Here is an 18403-nt window from a genome sequence, read left to right on the forward strand (position 1 = left end):
AGAGCCTGGACCATGTCGCATGGACGGCGTCTCCACCTGGTGCACGTGCAATCGGTGCGAGCTAATGCCAACTGAGGAGGAGAACTGCTGCTGCCGTGAAAATTCCGGGTGCTTGGCCTACATTTCGGAAGGCGAGCCAAGTCCGCAATGCATCACCGAGCTGCCAGAGTTCAGGGAAGCCTGCCTCTCACGGACCGTGTTGAGGATGATGATGGTGCTTATGCACGAACTTCGCGGCACTGTTCGTCCGCGTAATCCGAGTAACGAGTAAGTATACTCTGGTGGTGATGTCAGTGATGCCACTACTATTTCATGGTCGTCTCCCACATATAAAATTACATCTACATATCATTCGAACGCATGTAAATTGGTTCCATTGCATCTTTCTTTTTCACAGGTGGTACAGGCTGGTGGCCTATCGTTGCTTCACTTGGTGGCTTCACGGGAGGCTCGGACACCGCGTTCGGAGAGTAATACCTGCCTGTGCGGTACTTGCCATTAGACAACATTTCCCCAGCGACAGTGGACAATACCGCGGATTTTCCCTGGATGTGCTGCAACCGGAACTTTACAATGTGTAATGTTTATTATTTATGTTCAATTGAAATTAAGATCTAAAATAAAACCCAACATATATTTTAACAATGGTTGTTTTGATTTTTTAAATGAATCTAGTGTGTCTCCATTGAATAGTCTTCCTGTGCCTTGTCTTGTCACACCACATGTCTCCGGCCAGCATCCTCCCTCACGCTGGCCGCCCACCTTCAATCCACATAACCGTTGAACCCATATGCAGCAGACATACATATGTTATTTTGCGAGTTGGCATCAAGCCTCCCGGCCTTGCCTCCTCCCCCAAAAATACTTACCACACCACTTTGTTCAAGCGTTGGCAATAAAAGGCCGATGGATTGTATTGATACAAAACATGGTTATAGGTAAATAATCAATATGGTTGATCATAATAAATCATCCTTTTGGGCACCGGGTACAGAGATGACCCCCTTTGGCCCGTGCTGCCTTGCCACCACAGGCCAGCCTGCTGCTGACTAACTGCCTAGGCATCCAGGGTCTCCAGGGTGAACTGCACCCATATATTCTCCTGAGAGGCTGAGGTATTTATAAACTCACCCCCCTGCCTTCCATGTACTAGATCCTGTAGCCTGCCTCTTACATGCAGTTAGATGGCCTCTCCTTGGTGAGGCCCTGCGGCAAACGAGTCTTGTCTGCACGACCACCGCCCCAATCCACCCCCCACCCTATCAAAGGCAGTTCGCACCGGGGTACTTGTGCTGGCAAGTGGAGCTGTCAGGGAGCGATAAAGGCCAAGAGGTGCCAAATAGCATGTACACTTCAAAGTGGTCTATAGAGCATGGGTTGTTGTTCCCGTGTCTACCTCCAGACCCCGTGTCTCCTGCCAAGCATCCCCCCTCACGCTGAACGCCCCCCTGCAATCCACATAAGTGTGTCTCCATTCACGAGTCTTCCTGTGTCTTGTCTGCACGACCACCGCCCCAATCCACCCCCCACCCTATCAAAGGCAGTTCGCACCGGGGTACTTGTGCTGGCAAGTGGAGCTGTCAGGGAGCGATAAAGGCCAAGAGGTGCCAAATACCATGTACACTTCAAAGTGGTCTATAGAGCATGGGTTGTTGTTCCCATGTCTACCTCCAGACCCCGTGTCTCCTGCCAAGCATCCCCCCTCACGCTGGACGCCCCCCTGCAAACCGCATAATGCCACGACATATACACGTCATTCACAAACGCACCCCTGTTTCGAATTCTTTATAACCCACTTCATATTTCTAATGAGAACTTCTTTGCGCTTTGCTAGTCAACCCGTGAAGGTGCTGGTTATCTGCTCTTCGTCTCTGTGAACTTCCGTGACCACTTCGAGGAAACTCGTCAGTTTGCAACCTGTGAACTGCTCCCTGTTCTACGACAAGAAACTACTCTGATCCCTGCATCTAACTGTTTGTTCGTCAAGGTAAGGCCATGTACCATAATCATTTTGCGTCCTATTTCTTTTCGTTCAAGACAGTACATGCAAGGAACTAGTCACATGTTCTGAGTTTAGTGAAATTATTTTTCTATTTTTTTAAAGTTATTCAAATACTTATCCGCATGTGAATAACGTGTATAGTTCCAAGAACCAAAATGAACCTTGCATTGAACCTTTTATGTGTCATTTTATTTTTTAACACATTGGTATTCATAGAGAATTGTTGATCTTTACTTTTCAGAACTTTCCACAATGCCTGCCTGTTCCATTGGCGGTTGCCCTTCGAAGACTCATAGTAAATCTGAAGGTACTATAATGCATGTTTTCCCTAAGACAATAGATCAGATAAGAGAATGGGTCCGATATTGCGGATATCCACCGTCTGAGCTTGAAAGTAGAGTCCTAGAAGTCTTTGCGGACAAGAGGGGTGATCGATACCGCATCTGCAGCAGGCACTTTACCTCTGACATGTACTCCACATCATTGCTAATAAAGAAGAACACACCGCGAGCGAAGCGAAAATTGCTCTCAACCGCTATTTCCACTCTATTCGTCCACATCCCTCCACTGGTGAGTCAAGTTTACGGATTTAGCTCTCGGCCTTGCGGTAGTGTGTAGCATTAGCTAACAATAATTTCCCCATTTATGTATCCACTCAATATGAAGGCGGAAGATTCTCCATCCGAGTCGTTATTGCAGTCATCAGCCACTTCAAGCGCCTATCGGGTAATCTTACTTAGCTATTCTGCCACTGACTTGTTTTAGGCATGTAAATCAATAGTTTTAATTTATTGTGTGATTATTTTACCTAATGGTACACCCTTGTACTCGTCCTCTAGTCTTTGTTTTCAGTTATAATTATTGTTATCCAAAATAATGCAAGTACTGTCTTTCAGGGAGATGCTGAGGAGTCCAACGCATTGACGACAACCGTTGATGTCACTCAGATGCTCGAGGTACGTTTCCGGACAGTTCCATCGATGAGATCATCAGATCTTGCATTCTTGTAGCGTGATTGTTACACACAATGTTTCTTTCGTTTTTAGCCATTGATATGTCCTTCTGTCGTCGCCCTCCTATGTGCCTTCTTTTTTCAATATTGTGTTCATTACTAATGAAAGTCCTATGTTTCAGGGAGTCGATGGAGCATTAGTCCAAGAAGAAGGGGGAGCATGCAGTTACGGGTCGGCGCAACAGCTTGCAGAAGTGTGCACCGCAGTTACATCGTCCCTTGATGTTCTTATGCATTTCGAGGTATGGATACTGACAGTTCGATCAAGCGAAATCATATGACGTGATTACATCCGCTATACTTCCTTCTTTATTAACGCAAGTACTATGTTTCAGGGAGATGACGGAGCTTCTTCTACAAGAACATCACCCCTAGTAGTTGATGCAGATCTCTGGGTGGAGACACTTCCAACGATCGAGCAAATCGAATCATAGTTAGATATCCATTATTTATTTTAGACAACTGATCATTTGTGCAGGTCTATTTAGATGAGCCGTTGACGCCTGCACAAAGTGTATGTTCTTTTTAACAAAATAGAAAACCATACTAATGCAATTACTGTGTTTCAGGGAGTTACTGAAGCATCATCTTCAATAATATCATCAATGGAAGTCTATGAGGAGCCCGAGGTATGGGTCTTGACAGTTCCATCTAACTAGATCAACAATGCGTGAATAATTGTCGTTTGAATGTTCTACACAAAGCGTTCATTCGTGTTTTGCTATTGAGATGTACGTGTGTATTGGTCCCCAAGTACATTTTGTGTTTTCAATATTATTATACATACTAATGAAAGATCTATGTTTCAGGGAGTCGATGGAGCGTCAGTGCGTGATGGATGTGCTTATCATGAAAATATAGTCGTTGCAGCGCAAGAGGAAGTGGAGACATGCACACACGAGTCGGAGCAACAGCGTCCTGATGTTGAAGTTCGAGGCAAGAAAGTTTCAAAGAAAAGAAAGCAAAAGAAGGTTAGTGTCCTGGTCACTATATTATGTTGTTTTTCACTGTTAATAGTTCAATACTGTAAGTTGTGTTTAAACTGAACATCCCTTTTCCAATCTGTCCTCTAGTTGCGAGTGGGTGTACGAACTAGATCTACACAGACAGTGAAGCGAACGAGAGATGTTGCTTGTCAAACCTTTTGGCAGGGACTTGAGACTGGAGATGTATCGTGCCAATGGGAAGAATATGAAGTGATTGACAACGGAGCTATACCACCACCAGCCATTGATAGTGAATGTCCTCCTGGTAGTTCGGATGCAGTCGGAGATCAATTCACAGAATCCACACCCGCAAAAACTAAGACCGCGAGAAAGTTGAAGAAATTGTTTTATTCACCCATCGCCGGAGAAGGAACAGATGTTGCAATGGAAGAGAATGAAGTGGACGACAATGAAACACCATCAATATCTCTGAACATAGCGGAAGACGATATCAGAGATTCTACCTTTCATGTGGGTGACATGTCCTCAACGTTACAGGCCGAACCAGCTGGGATGCAGAGTGACAGTATAAGGAAAGAGGCCAAATTCATTGTATTCGATAGTTGTTTGATTGATATTATTCGGATGAAATGTGGGCATTCGGTTGGTGGGGAAGTATGTGGGGAGCCATTGATTAATGTGACTCGTGCAATTCGAGGCACTAACCTTAAAATACATGCCACCTGTACAAAATATCATCCTTTCTCATGGTCTGCACAACCCATGCTGGGGCAACTGCCAGCAGGCAATCTACTTTGTGCAGCGGCTGCACTTTTTAGTGGTTCAAGTTTTAAAAAGTTAGAGTCTTTCTTTCAGTTTGTGGGAATCCATTTCATTGCGAAAACTCAGTTCTACAAATACCAAACCGATTATCTATTTCCAGCCATTAGCGAAGCTTGGAGAATGGAAAAAATGTCTATTGATAGTACATTCGCGGGCAAACGGTTCAGGCTAGCCGGTGATGGACAGTGCGACAGCCCAGGATTTTCAGCCAAGTACTGCACCTACCACTTTCAGGACATGGAAAGTAAGAAAATTGTGAGTTCGGTGGTCGTGCAGGTGTCACAAAGTACATCCTCAGTGGCCATGGAGAAAGTTGGCTTTGTAGCATCATTGCAAGAACTACAATTGCGGGGAATGGTGATCGACCTGATCGCCACGGACAGACACGTTTCAATTGCCAAGACAATGAGAGAAGAGTACAAAAATATAAATCACCAATTTGACGTTTGGCATCTTGCAAAAACTATCAATAAAAAAATGTCGGCTGCAGGTAAAAAAAAAAGATATGCAAGGTATTTCACAGTGGTCCAAGTCAATCAGCAACCATCTTTGGTGGAGCTCAAAAACATGTGGAGGGTCGTTGGAAATTCTACTGGAAAAATGGCGGTCAGTAATGTTACACTGTAGCAACGTTCACCGCTGGACCACAAACCAACATTTCCACAATTGTGAACATGGCCATTTGTCCACAGAGGAGGCACGGAAGAAGAAGTGGTTGATTCCTTCATCACCCACTCACAAAGCCATTGAAAAGATTGTATTTGATAAAACTATAACAAGAGATTTGAGGGGACTCACGGAATTCTGCCACACAGGAGATTTGGAGGTGTTCCACAATATGTGCCTAAAGTACAAGCCAAAACGATTGCATTTTGGCATGGAGGGCATGATAAATCGGACTCTTCTAGCGGTCTTGGCACATAACCATAATGTTGGCCGTCAACAAAGTAGGACGACCGGAACTTTAGGGACGCTTCGCTACAATAAGGCATTCACAAAAAGAAGTAAACAATGGTTATCAAACCAGTGTTTGAGGATATGCAATATGACTTTATTGAGAGACTTATTGTTGATGTCCTAGATAGGCACATACATGGAGTTGTGAACGAACCTGTGCAGGGGACAACAGCATTGCCACCCAACATTGCCTCTGTTCCATGTCCACCTAAAGAAGAGCTCATTGAGAAATACACATCACGGTTTAAATGATTGTAATTTGATTGTCTGTTCTCTCGAGTCTCCTCATGTCGCAGGCCCATTGAATATGTGTAGCTATGTAATGTGTAAATAAAAGTGATTGCTCAGTGTACATGCAATGTGTCTCCCCACCCTTGTCCCTCCCTTCACCGTGCAGTAGTGCGAACCACCCGGGTGTCACCTGTGACTTTGCTCTCGAGTCTCCTCATGTCGCAGGCCCATTGAATATGTGTAGCTATGTATTGTGTAAATAAAAGTGATTGCTCAGTGTACATGCAATGTGTCTATCCAACCTTGTTCATTTGCGCATTAAATTAAACCAAACAGTAATATAAATCATTTTTCAAAAAATATAGAATGTCTCCGTATTTATGGTTCTCTGGGGCTGCAAAGCACGCAGACAAAATGCAAAGATGGAGTGTAAATTTCAAGTCCTGTGAGATGGCCTTACACTGAATGTAGCTAACTAGGAATGTGTGCTCGTTCAAAGTGAAGGTCAGCTGCTTTGATTTTTTGCTCGGGTGCCGGAATGGCCCACGACTCAGTATAAGGTTCTATTGTTATTTGACCTTGACAGGCCGGGACCATCCCGAAAGACTTCTTTTTGGGGGTGTGGTGCAATAAGGAACAAGTTACTTACCTGTAACTGTTGTTCTCCAGCATGGGTCTGGCATGGATTCACATGCTCATGAATATTCCCCGTCGTCAGGCTGGGAATCCTCGGTAAAGAAAAAACCAGTATCAGTTTCGTTTCTGATCTGTCTTTCGTAGTAATAACCAATCACTGGTCTCTGCGTCATACTGACCACAGCCAATGACTGCCCTCTACCTAAGCACCGCCTCTGGCAGCCATCTTCAGATTTGGAAGCACGTGAAGTGGCAGTATGACCAAGTGAAGAGCCGCAGAGGGGTAGGCGGGAGGGTTCGCATGTGAATCCATGCCAGACCCATGCTGGAGAACAACAGTTACAGGTAAGTAACTTGTTCCTTCTCCAGCATGGGGTCTGGCATGGATTCACATGCTCATGAATAAAGAATACATAGCAGTACACACATGCACAACCACGGGAGGTGGCAAAGGCTCAACATTAAGCATTACATCAAACTCAACATTAAGCATCTTACCTCCTCACCAGGCTCACCTCAGGCGAACAGGTTGCGCAGCACTGCTTGGCCGACCCTGGACTCCTCCCTGGAATCCCGATCGACGCAGTAGAATTTCGTGAAGGTGTGCGTCGACCTCCACGTAGCAGCCCTGCATATGTCCAGCAGGGGCACACCAGAAAGGAACGCCGTGGTAGCTGCGATCGCTCTGGTGGAATGGGCTCTCGGACGGCCAGGCAGCGGTCGGTTTGCCAACCGATGACAGTACATGATACAGCCGGAGAGCCATCTGGAAATGGAAGCCTTCGAGAGAGCCTTCCCCTGATTGACAGGTCCAAAATTCACAAAGAGTTGTGACGTCTTCCGAAAACACTTCGTGCGGTCCACGTAGAACTTCAGCGCTCTAGCCACATCCAGTGAGTGCAAAGTCCTCTCAGCCGGCGACGAAGGCGACGGGAAGAACACAGGCAACACCAAGGGTTCGTTGAGATGGAAGTCCGACGGTACCTTGGGCATGAAGGAGGGGTGCGTCCCGAGCACTACCCTCGTGTCGTGAAAAGTCAAGTACGGGGCCTTGCAGGAAAGGGCCTGGATCTCTCCCACCCGTCGTGCGGAGGTGATGGCCACAAGAAACGCTGTTTTCCACGACAGAAACTTCAACGGGGCCGAGCGCAGAGGCTCGAACGGAGGTCCCATGAGCTTGGTCAGCACCACGTTGAGCTCCCACGCCGGGGCCGGAGCCTTCACCGGCGGGAACGATCTGAACAGTCCCTTCATGAACTCTTTCACCAGACGATGAGACCACAAGGACGTCCGGCCCGTGGTTCTGGTGTATCGGGAGATCGCAGCAAGATGAATCTTGATGGACGCGTGTGCCAGTCCAGCTTTGGCCAGCGTCAGCAGGTACGGCAGTACTTGGGGAGCCGTAATCCGTAGAGGGTTAATCTTCTGTGCGTGGCACCAGACAGAGAACCTCTTCCATTTGTGTCCGTAGCATTTAAGAGTCGAGGACGCCCTGGCCTTTGCAAGAACCTCTCTGCAGTCGGCCGGTATGTGGTATCCTCCAAACTCTAGCGCCGCAGGAGCCAGGCCTGCAAGTTCAGCGATTTCGGGTCGTGGTGGAGGATGGCGCCTCCTTTCCTGGAGAGTAGATCCGCGTCCACCAGCAGCTTGATTGGCGGGGACGCTGACAAGTCCAGAAGGTCCGGGAACCATATCTGCCTCGGCCACGCAGGTGCGACGAGGATCATCCTGCACCGCGACCTATTGAGCTGGTTGACGAGCCGGATTAGCAGTGGCAAAGGAGGGAACGCGTAGAGGAACAGGCCCTCCCAGGGGAACGAGAAGGCATCGCCCATGCTCCTCGCCTGGGGAAACCTGCTGGCGAACCTCCGGCACTTGGAGTTCGTCGCCGTCGCGAAGAGGTCGATCTGGGGTGTGCCCCACCGTCGGAAGAGGCGATCCACTAGATCCTGCCGTAGTTCCCACTCGTGGCACGAGCGCAGCTCCCTGCTGAGTGAGTCGGCGATGGTGTTTTTTATCCCTGCCAGATGAAACGGCACCAGAAACATCCTTTGGGCGACGGCCCAATGCCACAGGTCCTGCGCCTCCTTGGACAGCGCTGGAGACCTGGTTCCGCCCTGTTTCCTGATGTAAAACATGGTGGTGGTGTTGTCGGTGAAGATCCTCACCACCTTGCCCTTGAGGGACGGAAGGAAGGACCTGAGGGCCCAGAACACTGCACGGAGCTCCAGGACGTTGATATGGAGGGACTTCTCCGTCGGGAGCCAAAGGCCTCTCACGTGCAGATTTTCGGTGTGCGCTCCCCACCCTTCCAGGGAGGCATCCGTGGTCACTGTCTCCTGGTGGTCTGGGGTCTGGAAGTCCATGCCCGCCGTCAGATGCGCGCGGTTGCCCCACCACCGGACCGCTCGGCGGAAACTCTCGTCGAGTGTGATCCTCTCCTCGAAGCCGCCCGTCGTTTGTATCCAGCGCACGTTCAGGAACTCCTGCAACGGGCGCATCCGGAGCCTGCACATGGGAATGAGGTAGATCCAAGAAGACATCATACCAAGGAGGGACTTGATGGACCTCACCTTGGCCACGTCGGAAACCAACATCCGCTGTACCTTGCCCAGAATGGACCTGGTCCTTTCCTCCGACGGGGAGGCCAGAAGGGACACTGTGTCGAGCTTCGCTCCCAGAAACAGTGCGTTTTGCGCGGGTACCAGGTGGGACTTGGCGTAGTTCACGGAGAATCCCAGGTCCGTGAGAAGTTGGACGGTCCTTGCCGTGTGCTCCACGGCAAGCTCCCTCGTCTTGGCTCGAATGAGCCAGTCGTCCAGGTAGGTGTAGACGTGGATCCCCTCGCGGCGCAGCTGCGCCGCCACCGGTGCAAGGCACTTGGTGAATACCCTGGGTGCCGACCGTAGTCCGAAGGGGAGGGCTTTGAACTGGTAGTGACGCCCTTGGACCACAAACCTGAGGAATTTTCGGTGCCCCTTTAGGATGGGAATATGGAAGTAGGCATCCTCCAAATCCAACGACAGGAAGTCTCCTTCCTCCAGCTGCCCCAGGACGTGCTGGAGGGTGACCACCCGGAACTTCTGCGCCTTGATGAACTTTTTCAGACGTCGCAGGTCTAGGATGGGGCGCCATCCTCCCGTCTTCTTCTTCACGAGGAAGTATCTCGAGTAAACTCCGGAGCCCCGAAGCCTCTTTGGGACGAGTTCGATGACGCCCTTCCTGAGCATCGCCTTTACCTCCAGGAGAAGCTGAGGGACGTGAAGCTCTTTCCTGGCCACGGGGGGGACGTGCGGGCACCTTCTTTGAAACTCGAGCGCGTGGCCCCGGGCTAAGGCTTCCAGCACCCACCGGTCGGTGGAGATGGACTCCCACACGCTGACGAAGCTCGCCAGCCGGCCTCCCACCGGGGTGCTTCGGTGGGGGCCCGACCCCACGGCCGGTTCAATCCTGTTTCGACGAGGCTTTGCCGCCTTGACCTCCTTGGCGACGACGGCGGGGTCCGCCAGACTTGCCTCGTCCTCTGTAGGCCTCCTGAGACGACCAGCGGGCCGCTTGACGGTAGGTGGAGAAACCGCCGCCCGAACCTTTGGAGGCGCCCTTGCCTCCGTTGCTCCGAAAGGGCGTCCGTCGTTGCTGCAGAACCCCAAGGGCCCGGGCCGTCTCAGTGTCTGCTTTAATGGCCTGGAGGGAATCGTCCACTGTTTTCCCAAACAGGTTGTTCCCATCGAACGGCATGTCCAGGACTCTGGTCTGTACGTCTTGACGGAAGTCCGTAGCCTTGAGCCATCCACGCCGCCTAAGACAAACGCCGTTGCCCAACTGGCGAAACCCAGTGTCGGCGATGTCCGTCGCAATAGTGATGGCGTGGTCCGACGCCACCTCGCCTTCCTGTAGGATCTCCAGGGCATCCGCCCTCTTGTCGTCCGGTAGGAAGTCCAGCAGGGGAGCCAGTTTGTACCATAGCTCCCTGTCGTAGCGGGCCACGATAGCCAAGGCGTTGGCCGCTTTAATCGTCGTCGCTGCAGACGAGATGACCCTGCGTCCCATAGCGTCCAATTTTTTTCCCTCGCCGTCCGGTGGGGAAGTCGATGTGGAGGCCGCACCCCCCCCGCGCTTTCTTCCTGGCCGCCGCGGATACGACAGAGTCCGGGGTAGGCTGCGCCCGGAGGCACAGGGGGGCCGCGTCCGGGACCCGGTACTTCTTCTCGTACCGGTCTCTTCTAGCTGGCGTCGTGGAAGGGTTCTTGAGGAGGGCGAGGCCCTCATCCCAAATGTCGTCCAGTAGAGGCACCGCGAGGACCGTCTTCCTCTTGGCCTCGCGCCGTTGATAAAGGAATCCTTCCTTTTTCTTCTCCTCAGGGCAGAGTTGGAAAAGCTCGGATGCCCTGGCGATCATGGAGTGGAACGATCCAATCTCGTCGGGCGGAGAAGCCCTGGTGGGAGGTGACGACGGTAGATCCTCGTCGTATACCTCGTCGTCCGTACCCGTCGCTGCCGTGTCAGTCCCCGTATCATCCCCTCGGGTGGACGGGGAGGAGGGCTGGACGGGGCGCGACGGCTGAAAAGGAGGTGGAGGGTGAATTCTTCTTTTCTTGGGCGGGGGAGCACCAGAAGGTCCCGGTTCCGGATCCCCCGACGGGAAAGGTTCCTCCGCCGGCAACGGTAGTCTCGTCCTTATCTCTGAACATAAGGACTGTATAGCCAACAAAATGGCCGCCGAGTTGTCTTGCGGCACTGGCAGAGGGGAATCCGACGGGCGATCAGGGGCCCCGTCGGCACCCTCGACGATGTCGTCGTCACCTGCGTCGGGATCCATCCCGACGGGCCGGTCGTCTTCCACGCCAAGGCCGTGGCTTAAGACCTCAATCAGCTCTTCCTCTGAGGTAGAGGCCGAATCTACGACGACGCCCTGCCCCCCCTTTTTCTTCCCCGCCGGGGGTTTCACGGGGGTCGTATCGATGGGCACAAAAGAGGACTCCCTCCGAGGTGGCAGGGAGACTCTGAGCCCTGAGGTCGCCACCACTGGTGTAGCCTCCACAGGCTGAGCCAGGGCCGCCGCGACAGTATCGATAGAGGGCTTGGCCGGATGGATTAAGGCCTTCACCACCTTAGGTGCGCTCACCGCCTTATCCTTGAGGGGGGGGACACTGCCTCGCTCCCCCACCGATGGGGCCTTCGAGCTCGACCGGGGCCTCTCCAGGAGCTTCGCCGGGTGCTCGCCCTTCCTCTTACCCGACCCAGAGCGTTGGCTCGTGGCTGAAGGTGCCGGGGAGGGTGCGCCCTGCCTGGCGCCCGTAGAGCCCGACCGTTCGGCGCTCCCGGTGCCAGCGGACTCGCGGTGCTTGGCCTTGTGTTGGACCCCCGTCGCCGGGGCGTCCTCAAAGGTCTTAGAAGACCGCTCGGATTTCTTCCTCTTCTTCTCGCCTGACGGGCTCTTCCCTTCCAGCCAGTTGGCGAGACGTTGATGGCGGTCCTTCATGGTCCGCTCCGACATGTTGCCGCAAAACGCACAGTCCTTCTCCACGTGTGTCTTGTCCTCATGTAAGCAGTAGAGACAAAAGGAGTGTTCGTCCTCCTTAAAGACGTTCTGCAGCTGGCATCCAGGGCAGATCCTGAACAGCTTTCCGGGCGTCGAGCTTCCCTTCTCCTGGGCCATGTCCGGGCCTGAGAAACTTCTGGAGTCCTCCAAAAGCGTAGCTCGACGAAATCTTCACCCTTGAGGGGCGCAGACGAATCTGACATGGGTCCCCGTTGATCGGATGGAGAGTCGGTGGAGCTTGAGGCTCTTTTGACCGAAAAAAACGAAGTTTTTGAGAAAAAACATGAAAAAATAGCACTAACGCTCGAGAGCAATAGCACGAGGATCCCAACACATGAACGTGCGGTAAAAATCTGAAGATGGCTGCCAGAGGCGGTGCTTAGGTAGAGGGCAGTCATTGGCTGTGGTCAGTATGACGCAGAGACCAGTGATTGGTTATTACTACGAAAGACAGATCAGAAACGAAACTGATACTGGTTTTTTCTTTACCAAGGATTCCCAGCCTGACGACGGGGAATATTCATGAGCATGTGAAACCATGCCAGACCCCATGCTGGAGAACGTAAGAAACAATAATGAATAAAATTTCAGAAACGATAGCCATTTACTGTTCGTTCATTAGAAGAAATAACGTCGGCATAGAAGGAGTGGTATTTCGGGGCTGCCCTACGCACAGACACAATGGAAAATGCAAATATAATGTAAGTAACTCTTTAGATGAGTTTATACCGCAATTTAATTACTATACAGTAGCTTTAAAGACGGGTTAAGTAGTACTTGTTCGTTCTATGTGGCATATTGTTTTGTACCGCGCACTATCTTGAGGAGAACCATCTCCTTTTACGGAAGCACCTCAAAACCTTCCTCTTTGCTTCTGCTTTCTCTCTCCCTCTCCCCTGCTACAACTGGTCCACTGTCTGCGACCTCGGTCCTGGGCCCTTCCACTCTCCACCTGCACTGCCTCCCTGTCAACCCCTGCACTGGGGGACTGTCTCAGTATCCTACAGCCCCCCCCTTGACGTATAATACCCAGTTGCACTGTCCTAGCTATGAAATAATTTCCCGACCTAATATATAAAATGAATAATTTTAATAAAGATCGGATGGTGAGACTAATTTCATTTTTTATGTTTTTAAAACAGGTACATCCTTCATTATTGTATGTGTCACGAGTACCAGACACCGGCGGATGGCTTCTTCAACCGCCAGTTGCTTCTCCGCGTGAACAACGTTAGCACCCTGACCATTTTATGGGACGATCGCCAAGTACAAGTATGCCCTTACGCGGTACTAACGGCTAGATGCAACATACAGACCGTTGTGGTGGCCTAGTGCCTCGTTGTTGGAACAGCCATGCGATTATCAGTGCGACCAAAGAGCTTATTTTATCGTAAACCAACAACCTTGTGTACTGCATACGAACATCGCTTGCCTCAAGACAAACTATTTTGTATCGAGAGCAAAGAAAAATGAAAATCGCAGAATATTCTCTAAACATTTGATGTCCAATAAATGTACTTTGCCAAATGTACAATCTTGCTGTTTGCTTTTAAACCACAGTTTCATATTCCGAATTGTGGCGCTGTATTGTGAGATGATCTAAGACCCTGTGTACAGCAAAGGAACATTGCGTGCCTCAAAACGAACTTTTTGGAACGTGAGCAAATAAAAATGCAAATCGCTGAATATTCTCTAAACATTTGATGTCAAATAAATGTACTTTACCAAATTTACAATCTTGCGGTTTGATTTAAAAGTACACTTTCATATTCCGAATTGTGGCGCGCTGTGTTGTGAGCTAATCTGTGTTGGTTTCCGGGTTCTGTGTGGAGTCGCGTAGAAGACGCCTGGGCGCGTTTGCCTACGCAGCACAGAAACGTCACAGAGAGAGGCGGGGAATATGAATGTTTTGATAAAGTCTGTTTCAGGGGCGGGGGATTTGATTTAGTGCCGCAAACGCAGGTGAGCCAGGTCGATGGGGGGAAATGATAGGATTATCAGAAAATGGCGGCTGATTTCGAGTGCGTTAATGGACGAAAAGTCGGGTAAGGTCCATAGGAAAGTTTTCTACGATCTACCGATTTATGCTTAAAAACACATGGCCGAACCGTAGGGACAATAAAAAAAAAGTCCCGGAACTATCTTTTAATAAATGATAAAATATTTTTTGATTATCAGCTATATATAATGAAATTTTCATCCTTTTTATTTTATTTTTATATATCTGCTTGATTTTCCTTATACATTCTAAGATGATATTTGAGTGGAGATTAGATCTTAATAACTCTTTAATATATCATTTTTTTTCTTTCTTTAAACCAGCAAGAAGAGAGTTATATGAGTGAGCATGGCTGGAAAACTGGGAGGCTTGCAACTTTTTTTCTAGAGCCAACTTAGTTAAATGAAAATGAATATGAATGTGGCACGCATTGCTCGCTTCAATTGTCAACAATGAAAGACGACTTACATCTAATCTAGAAAAAATTTTACGATCTGCCGCAATATTTTTCAAGAACTTTTGGCACAATTTGAAGTTTCAACGTACAGATAAACACTGTCTATCCGGTTCAAGCAATGTTAAGCTAAGATTCTCAGAGAAACAGGCAAGTGGTAGACTTAAAACCAATTTAATGATCCTAAGATCACCAAATTCCAGATTAAGAATATTAACAGGGGCAATAAGTGGATAAAGACTAGAAGATATGAAAAAAAAGAAATCAATAAAAGATTTATGATTACCCCTGTGCCAGGTATAATTATAAAGGTGCCAAAATAGTTCCCAGTCCCCAAAAAAAATATATAAAAAAAATATATAAAAAAAATATATAAAAAAAAGAAAAACAAAAGAGCCAAATTTGCCAGTTTCTTTGGGATGAATCCGATTGAATTGGTGTTGGAAAATTGGAATAAGACAAAGCATCATAACAAAAAGCATTGAAATCTCCACCAAAAATTATTTTTACAGAAGGGTTGGCTACAGTAGCTGACTCGTAAAAAATGTATTTCATCGAGAATGAGGTTTAAAGGGGTGGATACCTTATTCCAATAGATGCATACCAACAAAACAAGAGTAGAAGGATTTTCATCAGGAATAAGTTCAACAGCCAAGAGTACGGGAGACCTACTGGTCACTTTTGAAGAACACTTACATGCTGTGTTTATCAAAATAGCCAACCCACCTGAGGGTCTTCCCATTAGACCCCGCGTAGCCTCATGGGCATGTGCAAAAAAACCTTCAATTGTGAAGGGAAATTGGCACATAGTTTCCTGTAAAAAAACTATGGAAGAGGATTGTTACAATGCTTAAACCAAGTTCTGAAGTTGTTTAGATCACAGGAATTCCATGTTTCACCTAGTGAACCTGCTTGCAGATCTGGCTGAACAGAGCATGTTTCCATCAGTTGAATACCCTTAAGAGCAGACACAAAGGCCAACAATTGTTTTAATGTGTTGTCATCAATTTTAGAGAGCCCTCCTTGAGCAATCTGGCTTGAAGAAATTTGCTCTGCTGGAATAGAAGTGTTAACATATGCTTCTGCATCATCAATGGAGTTAAACAATAAGGCTAGTAAACCGATGGACTTCAGATCTTCCTTTTGTTCCCAAATTAGTTTCATAATGAGGGAGGAATTGAATCTGCAAATCCTTTTGTTGTTATTAACAGATGCCAATTTGACCCATTCTATATCATTTGATCTTATAGTTCTTAATGCTGGAATCTCTTGTAGAGTGGTTATAAAATAGGGTCGATTCAGCCTTGTTTTACCATGGCGAGTAGGGTCACTTTCCCAACCCATTACAACAGCCAACTTGAGCTCATTAGCCAAGTTGGATGCAGCAGTGTGGGTTGGAATGTTTTGCAGAGGACTAGAATCAATCGCCAAAGGGACAATCAGTGGACAGCCATTATCAGTCTAATGATCTGGTAACACAACATGTGACAACTTTTTTGCCATGCCTTTCTCCTCTCTTTGCCAAAGCAACAATGGGAAGGGATTTGTGCCCATTGTCTTTTAATTTTGAAGATTTGCATGGGCCTTTTGGACTTTGGTCATCACCCAGACCTATTATTACTCTGTCAGTTTTCTTTAGAGACAACATAGGATAAAAGTTAGATAGCACAGATTGTTTGGGGGCATGTATGGAGTTGTCAAGGGAAGGCAAAAGAGTCCATATTGTCGTATATGCAGGTATGGTTTTCTCAATGGGAACCTTGCTTCCAGGATTCTTCTTGGTATTGGTATCTTTACTGGCACTGCTTGTGTCTCACATTCTGGTTCCCAACATATAGGCAGCATGGGAGTGATGCTTGAGGTGTGGGTACGTGGCTCCTTCTCTACACTCTTCAAGTCCTCTGGAGGCAACTTCTCGAAGAGCTCCCTCCACCGGGCTAACCTGTTCTTCAGAGCATGCAGTGTAAGCGTGTTGCATGCTGTACAACCCTCCCAGCCGTGTTCAGGGCCAAGGCAGCAGAGGATAAGAGCGTGGGGGGCGGACGTAGTCAAGAGCCCCTCGCAGGCTGGAAAACTGTGTAGCCTGCTGACGTTGACATGCGCCGAGGAGGAGCGTGGCGCCAGAGGACAGAGTACCCGATTAAGACCAGAAGACAAAAGACAGTATCCTGGGAAGACCGCATGGTATTAAAAGGCCAAAGCCAAACCCAGGAGCGCTGGTGAAAGCGGTCCGTTCCCGTCGACACGGAAAAGAGGACTGGGGAGTGGCACCGGTGGGCGGAGTAAGGGGAGCGCATGTTCACAGGGCCGCTTCCCCGCGCGCTTCTAAATTTAAAGAGGAAGAAGATTTTTTTCTGGTGAAGAAGCTTCAGTCTCCCAGCCCTAGCTAGCAACACCCATGCTCTATGGTGGAAAGGGGATGGGACGTAGGAGTATGAGATGTAGGAATGTCTTAATGAACAAGTACCTCCCCATTTTGACGTTAACCTGGTTTAACATTTTCACCATTATTATTATTTATCTTCATGTAATAACATTTTATTCTTCAAATAGTCCCTACATTACCCAGCAGATGATATCACTGATAAACTATGATAAAGATAAACTATGTTTTGTGGTATAGAAATCAGAACCTTACAACACAATAAGAAAAAAAACAAACAAATATTACAAGTGTTCAGGCAGAGGAACATAGATTGGAAACAACATTGGTGTTAGCCGCTGTGCTCAGGAGAAGATGGATCTTTGCAACATCTTACCTTGTCGTTTTTATCAGAGTATTCAGATGCCTTCAACTTTTTCCAACAATCAATATGAAACTCTACTTTACATAGGTGACAGCAGAACACACGGATAAAACCCTAGAATAAACCACATACAACTGTAAATATCAAAAGTGTCATGCACAAAGTAATTCAATACATGGTGTATAATTTAGCAAGATTTCTAAAAGCAAAGCATGCTAGAATATACTGTGTCTTCTGGTGCTAGTGCCTATAGAGCTATGCTTAGTTTTTTCAGCAGGGTGAGTATGCCCATGTTTTCTTTCTTTCTCCTCCTCTTCTTCTCTAAACCTTCTTTCCCACCATGCCCCCTTATGTAAAACGTGCATATGTTTAGGGAGTAAGTAAAAGCCAGTTTAAAGTGTTAAACATGTAAGAAATGTTGAACAGGCCACATGACTGTACAGGTCTACTTTTGGAAGATCTTACTAGGATATATATTATTTTAAAAGTGCAATTCAATATATGAACCAATTACTTACGTTACAGTAATGTTCTTTCTGATGGATTAGTACTTCCTCCCACAGATTCCTCATCTTTGATACACTCCCATATCAGTATATAAATCTGGAGGAGGGAGGAGAGCAAGAAAACCAACACCTACATCTGCCCTGGCGGGGAATTCAGGCAGTAATGTTTGGCAAACATGGAAATAAAAGTCAAGTAGCCACTTGACTGATGCTCATCTGCAGGACAGAGGTTGCAGCCAAGCCTCTAATGGAAAGAGCTCTGAGACACTAGGGCAAATACTTCCCGGCTAGTTTGTAGCATTCTGAGAAGCAAGGGATCATGCACCTGGACATGGTACTTTTTGCCACAGCCCTTACTGCAAGGGGACCAGCATAACCAACAAAGAGCTGATCATGTTTACAGATTCACGCTTCCATGAGACATATTAGTTGAAGGCCCACACGCAGTGCAGTCAATTGAATTTGTCCCCAGTCTTAGAAGGATGAGGCGATGGGAAAAAGACAGGATGATGCATCCTAGGAGAGATGTAATTCCGACAGGGCCTTGG

At 48.2% G+C, this 18403-nt stretch overlaps 1 protein-coding gene across 2 annotated transcripts in view; it reads right to left on the minus strand.

The window, feature by feature from the left end:
- The window catches only part of TTC3 (tetratricopeptide repeat domain 3), a 2698168-nt gene that overhangs the window by 1534638 nt on the left and 1145127 nt on the right, over positions 1-18403 (minus strand). For both annotated transcript variants that reach the window (XM_069636090.1, XM_069636092.1), the window contains exon 23: positions 17362-17463. In XM_069636090.1, coding sequence (XP_069492191.1) covers positions 17362-17463 — 102 coding nt within the window. The remainder of the gene's footprint in view (positions 1-17361; positions 17464-18403) is intronic.

Source organism: Ambystoma mexicanum, chromosome 7p (assembly GCF_040938575.1).
Source record: "Ambystoma mexicanum isolate Mex_15411 chromosome 7p, UKY_AmexF1_1, whole genome shotgun sequence".
Lineage (NCBI taxonomy): Eukaryota > Metazoa > Chordata > Amphibia > Caudata > Ambystomatidae > Ambystoma > Ambystoma mexicanum.